The 14378-nt window shown below is 34.9% G+C and overlaps 1 protein-coding gene across 1 annotated transcript; it reads right to left on the bottom strand.

Moving 5' to 3' along the window:
• Positions 1-6689: 6689 nt before the first annotated feature.
• LOC132064452 (endoglucanase 25-like) lies at positions 6690-11575 on the bottom strand. Its single transcript, XM_059457435.1, has 6 exons — positions 10982-11575; positions 9770-10080; positions 9052-9507; positions 8787-8922; positions 8527-8699; positions 6690-7452 (listed from the first exon to the last, which is right to left on the bottom strand). The coding sequence occupies exons 1-6, from the start codon at positions 11358-11360 to the stop codon at positions 7051-7053; spliced, it is 1857 nt and encodes a 618-aa protein (XP_059313418.1). The 5' UTR covers positions 11361-11575; the 3' UTR covers positions 6690-7050.
• Between the last annotated feature and the right edge of the window lie 2803 nt (positions 11576-14378).

A 14378-nucleotide genomic window follows, 5' to 3' on the forward strand; every position in this document is an offset into this window, starting at 1 on the left:
AAGTCGACTTTTAACATTGTGTCGCCGACCTTTAAAATTTTCCAAAACAAAATATAAAGTCTTCCAATAAATATATCAAAATAACTTAAAAAGTAAATAATTTCCATTTTTAGTGTTGATTTTTACCTTATCGGTGTTTGATTGCCCTTTATTGCATCTAACAACTTTTTGAAGTAGTTATCCATGTAGTCAAACACCTACGGTTTTGAAAGATAAAAAATAGAATTAGAATCGTTAATTACTTGACACAAGCAATATGAAGTAAAAAAAACATATTGAAAACAAAACGCCTACTTCTTTCTTGAAAATCCGAATCTCTTCCCTTATCGATTAAACTCATACGTTCGGGGTCTTTGTAGGTGCATCTTGTTTCCTTGTCCCTTTTATCCCAGATTCCTTCCGTGATGGTTGTTTCCTGGAAGGAGGAACAGAAACTGGAAACTGCGTCCGTTTCTTGCCTCGCGGGGAATCAGAATTGGCACTCCTTTGTTGTTGTTTGCCTTTGGACAGATGCGGTGGTGTGGTACTAAAATCATCGTAATCATCGTCTACCAAATCGGTATCATGTACACCATCAACTCCATGTTTGACGTACGGTATGTCATGTGCAACGGGAGGCAATTTAAGAGTTTCCAACTCATGGGGTGTTGGCACAACTTCCTCAAATCTACGGAGATCGTGAACAACAAAATATAGAAACTATATTACCGTATATATCTACATTGGTAACATACTAAAAATATGAGGAAAATATAGTCAAAATATATTGATCACAAATGACTTATTTCATAAATATAGACAAAATATAATCAAAATATAGCATGTAAAACAAACATATTAAAACAGTTAAATGGTAAAAGACACAAAGCTGTTAAAAGACCGTTTTACCGGATTTTTATCGTCTCGAACATGCCATCCATCAATTTCTTGAATTACGGTTTTCCTTCCGTAGTCCGCCGAGTTCAAAATTCTAGGAATTAAATTCCCCGTCTTAAGCAATGGTGGACGGGACTTTTGAGCAACATTCATACGACCATACTTGCATAGCAAGCGGCAAACCATGAATCCTATAATATTTCTTAAAACCAAAGATATTTACGCCCGATGCTTACAACCAACTCTCTAAACGAATCTTTACCCCAAGGATACTCATTATATCTCCCGTCCTCTACAACATCAAAATGGATCCTTGGTATGTTTGTTGAGTTCGGCTCACCACAATGTACCCACGTATTTATGAAATACAATATTGCCATCTTATTCGCGTCATCCCCTTTATCATCCCGACGGCCTTGTTGAAACACTCAATAAGCTCGTGTCTTTTAACTGGCAATTGATTCTCCTGATTTCTACCAAAATACTCCGCCATAAGCCTATTCGGTTTTGAGTTATCATAAACAAAATCATTTTCATCAGATACACAATCTAGCCCAGTGATCAGTGCAAATTCTCTAAGGCCAAAACGCAGAACTTTACCATTTATTTCAAATGTAAAGCACCTATATGTACTGCCCCTAAGTTCTTTGACCATAAAGCACCGAAAAATCTGTGCTTGTACATCCAATTGCTGCATTCTGAGATATTTACCAAAACAAGAATTCCTAAACATATCCATACGTGGATCCGTTAGTTTGCCTCTAATATCTTGCATTACATTAACATTCGTGTATCTACACATAGATGGTGCACACGGGGTGCTTGGTAACCAAAAATTTAGATACTGAAACAACATGCCAAAAAACACGTATGATTAACATATATCGACTAAATGTACTTAAAAATATATACACAAAATAACTGTCAACAAAATAATAACTGAATGTACTTAAAAATCTTAAAAATCACTGTAATAACTGTCAACAAAATATACACAAAAATAACTGAATGTACTTAAAAATCTTAAAAAATCACAAAGTTATGGTGAAGAAAAATACGCACGAAATAACTGAAGAAACAAGTGTAAAAAAAACACAGAAAATATACTTAAAATGCACACAAAATATAGATCCCGTTTAATTCATAGATCCGTAATAACCGAACAAAAAAAAAAAGAACTAAATATCTTGAAAATACAACAAAAATATACCTCTTCATCATCATCCTCATCCACATTACGTTTGGCTTTAGCAATTTTCTTGCCCTTAACATTAACAACATTGTCACCAAACCTTTCTCTTCTTTTTTTGTTTCTCCATTTGAGAAACATTTTTCAATTTTTCTTGTTGTTTACTCTTCGAATCAACATATTCCTTATAATGCCTAGGATCGTTAATTCTTTTTGAACGATTCTCAGCATAAGAGCCTGCAATGGCAGTTTGATGTTGAGAAATTCCCAAAGAAAAATTAGGAATCGCAAATTCGGGTTCTATACCTGTATTTCTCATCGGAGTAGCAGCTTTCTTAGTCATTCCAATTGAATCTAAGAAAAAACAACCAAGAACAAACACGATAGTTACTTACTTAGACTTGCATTCCCGATTCAAACGAAAAAAAAAAAACCCAAAATATAGGTTAAATACACCGTAAAAAATAAAAATCAGATAGAATCTTACTTTATTTTGGGAATTAGATTTGAAACGTGAGAGAAATCAATGAGTAGTTAATTAGAGATATAAAAGGAAGTTGAATAATTGAAAAAGCGATTTGAAATTGGATGAAAGTAATGGATATGGTGAATAATGGCGTCTATTTAGGATGAAGGAGAGAGACACGTTTTTTTGCTTAAATTTTTTTTTTTTGCTATGTGAAGTAAATATGATATATTTTAGCTACTAAATATAATTATTGAAAAGTTTAGTTATGTTCCATAAATAGGTAATAATGGAACCTATGCCAAGTAAATTTTACTTTTATATAATATTCACCCAAGCCTTAGTTATCTGTAAGTGGTAAAAACATGGTGGAGCTCATGTGTTTCTTTAAAGTAAATATGATATATTTTAGCTACTTGTAAATATAATTATTGAAAAGTTTAGTTATGTTCCATAAATAGACAAATTAGTAGATAATGGAACCTATGAAATCCAATGTAGATTTAGTTCTAACCTAAAATTAAAGGATTAGTTTCCCTAGACTAATTTGGACCATTTATTTATGTTATTGGATAGATTGAGGCTATTGGAGATTGTTTGAAGAGAATTTGGCATTTCAAGAGAGGTTGCGTTCCGATTACAAGGCAAGACAAATTGCAAATGTGAGATTTAGTTCTAACCTAAAAGGCTTAAGAGAATTTGGCATTTCGTTCTTAGTTTACTTGCTTTTCATAAAAAGCATATGGTTTGTGTTGTATGTATGCATTTAAACCTTTTAGTTCGTGTGAGTAGGCAGGCATGATCTAAATTGGATAATTTTCAAGAGTCTAAAGCAACGACCATACGAGTCCTTTAGCGTAAATTCGCTTAACTAGATATTTGCTATACGTATATACTCTTGACTTGGTATTGATTGGATGTTTATTTCGATGTATCATATCCTCAGATAAGCATACTCCGGCAAGCCCTATTGGGTTTAGTCGGAGGTAGATGCCAAATTTATAAGTGACCCGGGTAAGATGTGGGTAAATAATCCTCACTCCGGAAGACGGGGTAAGACATGGACAAATATGTACTGTGTCCCGTGAGAATAGATTCAGATTCAGTGTATTTCATGTATTGCTCGTCCGGGTAAGATGGGGGTAAACAATGCCCTCTCCGGAAGACGGGGTAAGACATAGACAAATACGTACTATGTCCCGTGAGCATAGATTCAGATTCAGTGTATTGCATCTATTGCTTGTCCGGGTAAGATGGGGGTAAATAATGCCCTCTCCGAAAAAAGGGGTAAGACATAGATAAATACGTACTATGTCCCGTGAGCATAGATTTAGATTTAGAGTATTTCATGTTTTGCTTGTTTATGCTTCATGATTTCAGCTTTAGCTTCAGTGTTTGTATATATGTAATATACTTGTACTGTGTAATTGCTTTTATGCATTATCAGGGATTTCAAAGACTTGCCCCAGGGGTAAGCTGAGAATGTCGATGATCTTGCTGGGTCTTTTAGACTCACGCTTGTTGATGTTGTGTGTGTGTAGGTGTGGTTAACGGTGACCAGGTAGCCGATACTTGATTCATTCCAGCTTCGTTCAGTCCAGTTCAGTCGAGGTGAGCCACCATTAGATCATGGCGGCCTCTTCTTCTTTAGTTGACTTAGTAGTATTCCGAGCTATGTCTCGTACTTTTATATTCAGACTAGTAGTTCCATGACTTAGACATTTTTACGGGGTTTATGGGCAAGACTCAGTATTTGTATTTCGCTTTCACACTTTTCTTTATATTATGAGACTTTGCGTATTATTCATCTTATTCGTTAATTTTCGCATGATTTGCTTAGAGGGTTCGCCTTATGGGTAGAAGCTCGTCAGGTGCCCGGTCACGGCCTGAGTGTCAGATTTGGGTCGTGACATCATACTTTGTTTTCAGCGTCTCAATTCTGAGTTGCTTTGTTCTATAAGATCCTTCATAGACATTCTTGAGAGTATCCTAGATTTCCTTTGCCGTTTTGCAGGAAGCAATAAAATTATACTCTTCTGACCTAAGACTGCGAATAAGGATTTTCTTGGCTTTGAGATCCTTTTGTACGGCTTCTTTGTCAGTATCACTGAGTTTCTTCTTTTCTTTTGGATGTTTCTTTTCTTGAGCTTCACCATCCTTGGTAGAAACATAAGGGCCGTCACAAATAATGTACCACAACTCAGGGCCCTCGATGAAAATAAAGTCCTGCATTCTTGCCTTCCATTATTCATAGAATTCTCCATTGAACCTTGGTGGTCTTGTGATAGATTCTCCTTTCTCTATGTTTGGTGAACTAGCCATGACGAGGATCCTTTCTAGGTATTACCCTTTTAGAAAGAACCTGCTCTGATACTAATTGATAAAACTTATGAGTTCACACTTTGCTAGTTCACAACCTGAGAGTTTACTAAAACAGTCTAAGAGACCTGGTCCCTGGACAGTTTTCATAGATAATGACGGAAAGCATATAAGGCAAGATATTTAGGTGGAAAACTCCTTGCTCAAAGGGTAAAAACCACGACCTACCCCAATAGGATTTCCAACTTCACTAAACTGAGCAATTTCAGATTACAACCTATTGCAATCTAGGAATTAAACTCTTAATCACTCACCCTTACAATAACCCTATTGTAAGCAACTCTTGACTACCTCTAGCCAAGCAAACTAATGCACCTTGCCTACCTCTAGCCTAGTGTACCACTCAAGAGCTTGTGAAGATAACCTTCTTACAAGCAGCCCTTGAGAATTCAAACACCTACAAACAACTTCTTAAAAGAGAAGAGTAGGTTTACAATTTATACAACAAAGGAACAAAGACTCAACAGCCTTAGGACTTGAAGCATCTTCAGTTCAAGGATCTGGTCCTTTGGCTTGTTGAGGCTTTGTTCTTGATAGCACCTTGAGAGGGTTGGCGGCTGCACTTGAGAGAAATATAATTTTCAGATTTGCAAATGTTGGTCTTTAACCTAGCAACATGTTGTGTATATATTAGGGAGCATGTGAGAAGCATGTGACCATGGATAGGGACCTTTCATCTTTTCATATTGACCTTTAGCTACATGTTTGACCTTTAGCATGCTGCACCTATGCTACTGCAGTTCTGCCAGTCAGAACAGTGCTTTCCAGCTATCATGTTTTGTATAATGCCCAGGGGACCTGATCAAGGACCTGGTTCTTGGCGTGCTTGTCAAATCATCAAAACTACAGCATGTCATAACTCATCAACTAAATTATTGTTATAATTTTCCAAATTATTATGTTATTTAATGTATTGAACATTATTATATTATTAAACATTGTGTTATAATTTTAATGTATTATGTTATTGAACATTGTGTTATAATTTTAATGTATTTTCAATTCTAATTATTATGTTATTGAACATTGTGTTTTTTATTAACAACATATTATATTTGATATTTGCACTTTTCATTTTTGTGATGGTTATATTTTTTTTATACAATTATAACTTATAATAAAATTAACTTACAATTTTATATAAAAATAATATATACGAAAATTAATTTATAAAAATTACACTCCAAAATTAAGATGTAAAATTAATATTATAAAAATATTACATAAAAAATAATGAGGTATATTAGGGACCTAAATAAAAAAATTAAAATTTATAATATGTTAAATTAAAAGTGTTATATAATAAAAAATAATAATAAAATATTAATGAATAGTAATGGTGTTTGTGAATAGTGTTACACCAAATTTGATGCAACACTATTCACACACCAAATGATGCAAGGTTGGAACTCCAAAACACCAAATATTATACTAAAATAGAATTTGGTGTAAAAAAAAAATGGTGCTTGCCTAAAGGGCCATTGGATTTTTATGAGTCTAACTAATCTTATCAAAGCAAAAAACACTCAAGTAGAGACTGGCCTCAGCTTTAATAGTCCAGTTGGACAAGTCTATGCTCGTCCTTGATGACAAATATAGTCATATGCTCCTCGCTGGTACTCCTTGAAACGGGGCACCCATCAATATGAAATATGTTAGATTTCATTAGATCTTCACAAGATAATAGAAGCTTTGTTATTTGGACTGATCTTTCATACAAGGTCCAGCACTATCCTGCTGTTTGGCAAGTTAATTGCCCTTTATAATTTTCACAATGCAAAACCGAAATAGATGATGAACATTACATGAAAAGTTGTTCCGAGGAAATTTAGGTTCACGTTCAGTTACAGTGTTCAAAGAATACATGATTGGTTACGTTACATACATACTACATACATATTGTGTGTAAACGATACGCTCAAATTAAAACAGACATGCCATTTGGGCATTCTTCAAGAGTTCCACTTGCTAGTCCTAGTAATGCCCAAACTACTATGTTCAAGTTTGCACATCCAAGTTTTTTTGTCTTTCATCTTACTTCATGGTCTCAGAATCTAATATCGAAATCAACAGTATCAAAAATAAGGACCCTACACTCAGACAAGAGAGAGGCACGCACGGAGTTTTAAAGATGAAAAGATCATGGTTTCCAGGGTGCTGGAGGAGGTGGTGGTGTGGGGAACATCGGTGGTACTGCAGAGAATAACGTGTTCTTATCAACTCCGACGTCTCTATCTCCAGATAGAGCTACGAGAGCTGCAACCAAACCAGCATTTCCAGCAAGAGTAGGCTCCGTATAATTGTAATTAGAACGGACATCATGGAATCCGTCATGCTTGTCCGGTCCAGCAACCATGGCACCAACAATAGTATTTGGATTAGCCTTAGATGAATCCCTCCATTTCCATCCTCCTTTGCAGTTATACTTGACCTTGTTTTTAGGAATTGATGCACCTCTGTGGTGGACACGCTTAGGGTAGTGATTGCCATAGCCAACAACATAACTCATTTTCCTGGGGTTCTTGCCAAGGATGTAGTCAATCTACAAAATTAGAGAAATGACCAAGTTAAACCCAGCAATGATTTTCACCTTACAACAGAATAGGCAAAGGAAAACTTGCTTATACCAACTACAACAACAACATACCCAGTGCGATCCCATAAGTGGGGTCTGGGGAGGGTGGGGTGTACGCAGACCACCCCTACCTTTGTGTGGTAGAGAGGCTGTTTCGGATAGACCCTCCGCTCAAGAAACGTGTTTTTTAAAACAAGTTTGAAAATTACAATAGTAAAAAGGCTATGATGAAAATATCGAAGAAAAGTATTGACAGCAAAAATAGTAAAGGAGAACTTGCTTATACCGTGTCTTTAATATTCTACACACGGGGCTGGACCAAGGCCAAAGCCACCAAGGCAATGGCTTTGGGCCCCATTTTTTATTGAGGTTTATGCTAATTTGTTTAAAAAATTATTGTCACTTATGCTACTTTTATGTAGTTTCTAAATATGTAAATTATTTTTCAAAAAACTTAAAGATTGTATGTCTGAATTCACGATAAAAATAAAGAAGTTGGACTCTTGAAATTCAAATTGTGTCACATAAATTGAGACAGAGGGAGTGCACAATATTTATAAAAGAAAAAAAGAGAAGAATTTTTTTTAGTCGCGTGATTGATTATTGTCAGCTGAATTTTTTTTCAAATAAATTGATTTGAAAAAATTGTTAACAATTTTGCATTGTTCTTGACGACTATAAAATAGTAATTACTGACTTCGCATCTAAAAAAACTAAAAAAGTAAACTATCTATGACGATCTGTCTCTTTAAAAAAAAAAAAAAAAACATAAGGCCTCTCTCTGAAGTTTGGCTTTAGGCCCCCAAAATCTTGTTGAGATGGCCCTGTCTACACTCTAGCAGTTAACTATCATTCATTAGCTGTCCCTACACCATATATGAGGCCAATCTAGCCCACTCATCCACAGAACATGATGCAGAGGGAGGTGAAGTTGGTTGAGGAATAGCATATACCACAACCATTGACAAGACAGAGGAGAAGAGAAACCCAAGAATAAGAAAGGAGAATTTTATTAACTTAAGAATAGGAGAGATCATTTACCTGGGTCTCCGCGAATTTACGCAGGACATCAGTGGAGTAGAAATTGGGTCCACAGTACCATCCAGGAGTGTCGGCAGCTGCAAGATAGTCACTAAACAAGGTAGCCAGGAAAGCTGCATTGACTACGTACTGGAGAGGCTGAGGCCTTCCATGGTTTAATTGGATTAGCCCTCCTGTGGAAAGGCCCAAAAGAATTGGTTTAGATTTCAAACTAACAACTTCAAATAACTTTACACGCAAACTGGATAAAAAATGGTTACCTTTTGTGCGATTAAAAGAAGTGAAGATTGGCAAGTAGGAGCACATGATTATGCTAGTCTGGTTGTGAAATGACATTAAGATTTCTTCATAAGGATATCCAGGGCTCAAAAACAGCCTCATACGACTCAGTAGTACCTGAAGAGAAAATGAAAAGCAGCATTATAGCAAAATAATTAGGTCCCTATAAGAAATAAAACCTCCTAGCTTACAAGTCTCAAGAACAATAGCTGCAAAGAAATACTAGAAGAGGCAATATTGACTTACTTGAGCTCCAGTGAGCTTGTTATCCCAGCTGAGCACACCATAATCAGGGCCTCCCCAGAAAGCACCAGCATGTCTGGCAATACCAGGAGTCGTAGCAAGCTGAAGATATGAAGAATTTCCAGTAGCATAATACAGCCAAGCTGCACCCCATATAAACTCATCCCAGTAACCGGTAGAGTTGTAGAAAGTTTCAGCGTCATTGCCGACACTGTATCTACCACGCTGGTCCCTAGAAAATTTGAAGAGAGTTCTAGCACCATGTGAAAGTTTTTGTGAGTAAGCCTTGTTGTCCTTAAAAACAATGGAGGCAGAAGCCAGCGCAGCAGCCATATCTGCAGCGAGGTCCGAGCAGCTGCTACATTCAGTCACGGGACGATCATAATCAATGTCTTCTGGACGCACCCAACAATAATGATCATTGGGCTCAGTCCCTCCGGAAGTATCCCCTTTTCCAACCTAAATAAATGTAACAGAATTCCAATGAGATCAAGTAGTCCGAATAAGTTCAATTTTGATCCAAGCGTTGTGAAAATAAAATTTCATGCAGTCATTGATGCTGATCTGATTTACAAGAAGCAAAGAGGACTCAGATGGCCAAGGCGATGATAACTGGTTAGAGTTGAATACTAATTACTGATTATAGAACAAACTATAACATTCTAGTTGAGAAAATTTGTAATCTATACATTTATTATAATGCAAAATAAATGATAGTTACCTGTGCAGCAATCCGGTCTATGGTATCAGCAGAGTTATTGAACGTCTTCAGGAGATAATCAGTACCCCACTTAATAATATCTTTAACATGATTGAGCTCCCCAGCAGCTTCATATTTTGCACTATACTCGATCACACTCCAACTTAACATAGTGAGAGCAAATGACTGAGGGAAATTAAACTTAATCGCATCTCCTGCATCATAATACCCCCCAACCAAGTTTTTGAACATAGTTGAATCATCTGACTTGCCATCTTGCAAACATGAATTCCCCCTCCATGACACATTGTTGTGCTTGGGCAACTTTCCAGCTGTAAATAACAATAGAGGATTAGCAAACAATTGAGCTATAACCACCAACAAAAAGACTAAGTGCATTCAACCACTAAATTAAAAAAATGAACTACTGAATCCATAAGAGTCTAATGTTACATCATTCAAGGCAAAATTATATTTTTACAGTTCAAACCAAGCCAAGCCCTCTCTGCCCCACAAAGGTAGAGGCAAGGTCTGCGTACATCCTACCCTCCCCAGGCCCCAGACCCCACTTGTGGGATTACACTGGGTATGTTGTTGTTGTTGTTGTACAGTTCAAACTAAGCAGTTGCTGATGCAGTAATCTTCCAATCTTAAGTCAAAAGCGCTTGTCAATTAGCATGTAGAACCATTCCACATCAGATATAAAATAAATGGAAAAAATATCATATTTTTCATTTTTCACAAAAAGACCTTGCTCAACTAGTTAACCAAAATTTGGGGGAAATAACCACTACATTAGTGTACATCAATTAAGTCATAAGAGTCTAATGTACATCAATTAAGTCAAAATTAGTGCATCTCAAATCAAGCCACTGCTGATGCAGTAATCTTCCAATCTTATGTCAAAGCCCTTTGTCTATTAGCACGTAGAGTCATTCCACATCCCATATAAAATAAATGGAAAAAAAATCATATTTTTCATAAAATGACCTTGATCATCTTAATTAATCCAAAATTTGGGGGAAAAATAATAAATATCCAAATCAAAGCAAGAAGATTAATACAGAGGACTGAATCAAGCATCACTAAGATCATTCAAGTTCCAGACAAAAACAATTATCAATCAGATCTACTCTGCCATGAGATGGTAAAGTAAAAATCACATTTTTAAGCACACAGACTAAAGAGTTCAGGCAATAATATAATTAAATAAATAAATAAGAGATGACTTACATTTCTGGGCATTGAAGAACATAAGAGCTTTACGAAGAGCAACAGTATAATTATCTGGTGGAGGTTTATGATGTTTGTGTCTAGGTGCAAGCTTAACAATCATAGTAATAAAACCAGCTAAAAATGCAGCCGCAAGAATACTGATAACAGTCCACTTGAAAATCTTCCTACTCACAATAATACAACCAAGATCCACATATTTCTTCTTCTTTTGTTCTGTTGGACCTAACAACCAACTCTGTTGTGTCTCATCAAGATTTCTAGACAGAGCTGCCCTATCAAAATCTTGTAAGTTTCTGCTTCTGTCATCATCTGTTGCTGAATCTGCAGCATGGATCTCCAATGGTCCACCCCATGGATCCCTACCGTACATACTCATTTTGGCTACTCAAATTTGAGATGAAAAACACACACCCACAACCTCAAAACATGTAAATCTTGAATCTTTTTTTTTTTTTTTTTCAAGATTCAGGAAAAAGCTGAATTGAGTACTCTTTATAGAGCTGAAAACACACACCCACAACCTCAAAATATGCAAAGCTTCGATCTTTTTTTCAAGATTTGATAAATGCTGAATATTTTTTTTTTTCAATAACTGTGTGTGGGTTCTTCAATGTGGAATGAGAAGGGAGGGTTAAGGGGGGGTATTATGGAGGAGGAAAGTGGGTCTGGAAAATCTAGTCTAGTAGAAATAATGGATATGTGAAGCTGTGATGGTGCTGTTTTTTTGGCTTTTTGATTATGACACAATATTTTTATATTTACTGGTATTACCTAACCTAAAATAATAAAAAAAAAAGGCAGTGAAGTAATGCAGAAGAAAATGTGTACCCACGGAAAAAGGGTTGTAGTTGATGACACTGACGACACAGCTAATGGACAATGACAACCTGTCTAATTCCAATCCTCCCTTAAAATGGTGATTTACTTCCTAATTTCCAATTACTCTACACAATGTAAAGTGTATATGGGCCAGTTTGGCTGAGCTTAAAAATACAGCTTATAAGTTGTTTAAGTTGGGCCATCCAATTTATTTTTTAGGCTTATTTTAAGCATAAAATAACTTATAAACTGATTGGGTAAGCTAAACTTATAATTGTTTTCAGCAACTTATAAGCTAAGCAAACGCGCTCTATACTTGTATATTAGCCGTTGGGACAATAGTAGTACTAGTATTGATTAGTGTTGAAGGAAATGAGCTTTTGAAGATCTTTTTCTTTTTGCCATAAAGTTAAAGATTTATGGATACGATTACAAAATTTTATTTAGATCACTTTTCAAATAGCTGAAAACGAGATTAAATTAAATAACTTAATAGATAGCTAGCTAAGAAAATAACAAGGGGAGTGAAATAAGGTAACTTTTTCTTAACCAGGGGAGTGATATTTCTATCTATATAAAAGATAATTTCCACTATCTTTGAAAATAAATACAGAATTCATTGTGTATTACTGCTCGTATACATTTTAATATATGCAAATTTCAGAGCAAATAATGCATGTTGCAAGAGAAAATTACTCTTCAGTAACATATATTAAAAATCTGGTGGTTCCTTTTAAATTTTAATATAACTTTTTTCAGTGGGAAGCTTTAGTTGACTTTCACTTCAAGGCTTTTGCTATCATTTTCATACCTAACAATCACCAGATGGCACATGAAAGGGGATGTAATTTCGAAGAGGAACCAGCTGACATATTGGGTAGCGTTTTAGCCACAGCATGTTCAACAGACAGAATATGAAAGATAATAAAATTGTCTGAATATTTTTTGATAAAATGATACTCTTAATAAATGGGTCTGTGCTTATTAAAATGAATTTTGCAGCAAGGAAAAGACAGTGACACAAGTATACTAGTATTACAGTACATCCTCATTACCCACTTATGATTTAGGAAGTCTGGTTTTTCTGTCTCTACAATAAATATAGAATCTCCACAGTGGAAGTTGCTGTGTTGTCACGCAATTAATTGCGGCAAATCAAATCTTTAGTTCACTTAACAAATGATTTTATTTAAGACTTCCTGTTTTAAATAAAAGGAAAGAAGAAAACTCTTCTTTCTCCATACTTTCTTTTATATTGTTAATTATTTTTCAGACAAATTGGTTGAGTTTTTTTTTTTTTTTTTTTTTTTTTTGCTTTTTCACTGTATAAGATAATGAATTTAACTAAATTAACGAATGTTTTTACTTGGAAAAAAGTTAATCAAGCTCAATGTTTATACTAAATTATACGTAATAATTTGCCATGATTAAATCATAAATAAAAATAAAAGTGATAATTTGCCATGATTAAATCATAAATAAAAATAAAAATGTGTATTATTAACTACTTATTTAGCGATAAGAGTGTTGTAATTACATGTGTCATGTAATCACTGTATTGATGTAAACACGAAATACTAGTATTTTTATCTTTTAATTTAATTTTTTTTATTGGCAGTATGTAGATGCAAAAGGCATGTTTTTCTGTTGAGATTCAAAGGAGATAGACATATGTAGCGGAAGGGTTCCATACTCTGATTCCTACCATCCATACATACAAGTGCAATATGATTAAAACTAATTTGACAACCTAATGCTTTGGTTGCAAGATTTATTATAAGTATTATTGTCATTTTTAACCTAAAAAACAAATATATACTAAACCAAAAGAAAAGATCCCTGTCTATAAGTTGCTTAACGTTAATCGTTAAATCTGTTAGGACTATATCATGTTTAGTTTGCGAATGTTGACAACTCACTTACTCAAGTACTCAACGATTTCTCTAGAAGAATAAACAAAATATTTCTTAGTGTATTACTGGCTTCTTCCTTAAATAAAGATAACGACGTGGCTGCATGTGAAGGAGAGGTGAGGGTGAGAGAAATAAAATAAACAAGTCATCATGTGCAGTGTCGGCAAAGGATGTCTTTTTTCTTGAGCTGGAGTATGGTTTTAGTTAGAAGAGACTTTTCTTTGTTTTTTTGTCAATTACTCCTCCATCATCTAACTTAATTTATTCGTCTCTTCTCCATGTTTTTTTCTTCAAAATTAACTCCCTCCCATCTTTTGTCTCTCTTTTTTTTTTTTTTTTCGTCTGTCTCTGATTACCCCCAAATTATCTTATCTCAATATTATCAGATGTGGCTGAAAATAATATTTTTTGTCCGAATTATGGCTGAAATTGTTATTTTTCGTATGGACTTCATCTGTGTGAAATTTCAAACATCTTTTATCTAGTCAAACTTCCAACACTACATGTCTTATTTCGAAATGGGTAGACAGACAAAAAAAATTAATACATTTAAAATAACGATGTCCAAATAAAATATATCCTATAAAAAACTTTTATCCATGCAACTGCCAAGGAAGACTAACAGACTCTATTTGTGATGTCAGTCAAAACCAAGGAGCCAA

The sequence above is a fragment of the Lycium ferocissimum genome, chromosome 7 (assembly GCF_029784015.1).
Source record: "Lycium ferocissimum isolate CSIRO_LF1 chromosome 7, AGI_CSIRO_Lferr_CH_V1, whole genome shotgun sequence".
Lineage (NCBI taxonomy): Eukaryota > Viridiplantae > Streptophyta > Magnoliopsida > Solanales > Solanaceae > Lycium > Lycium ferocissimum.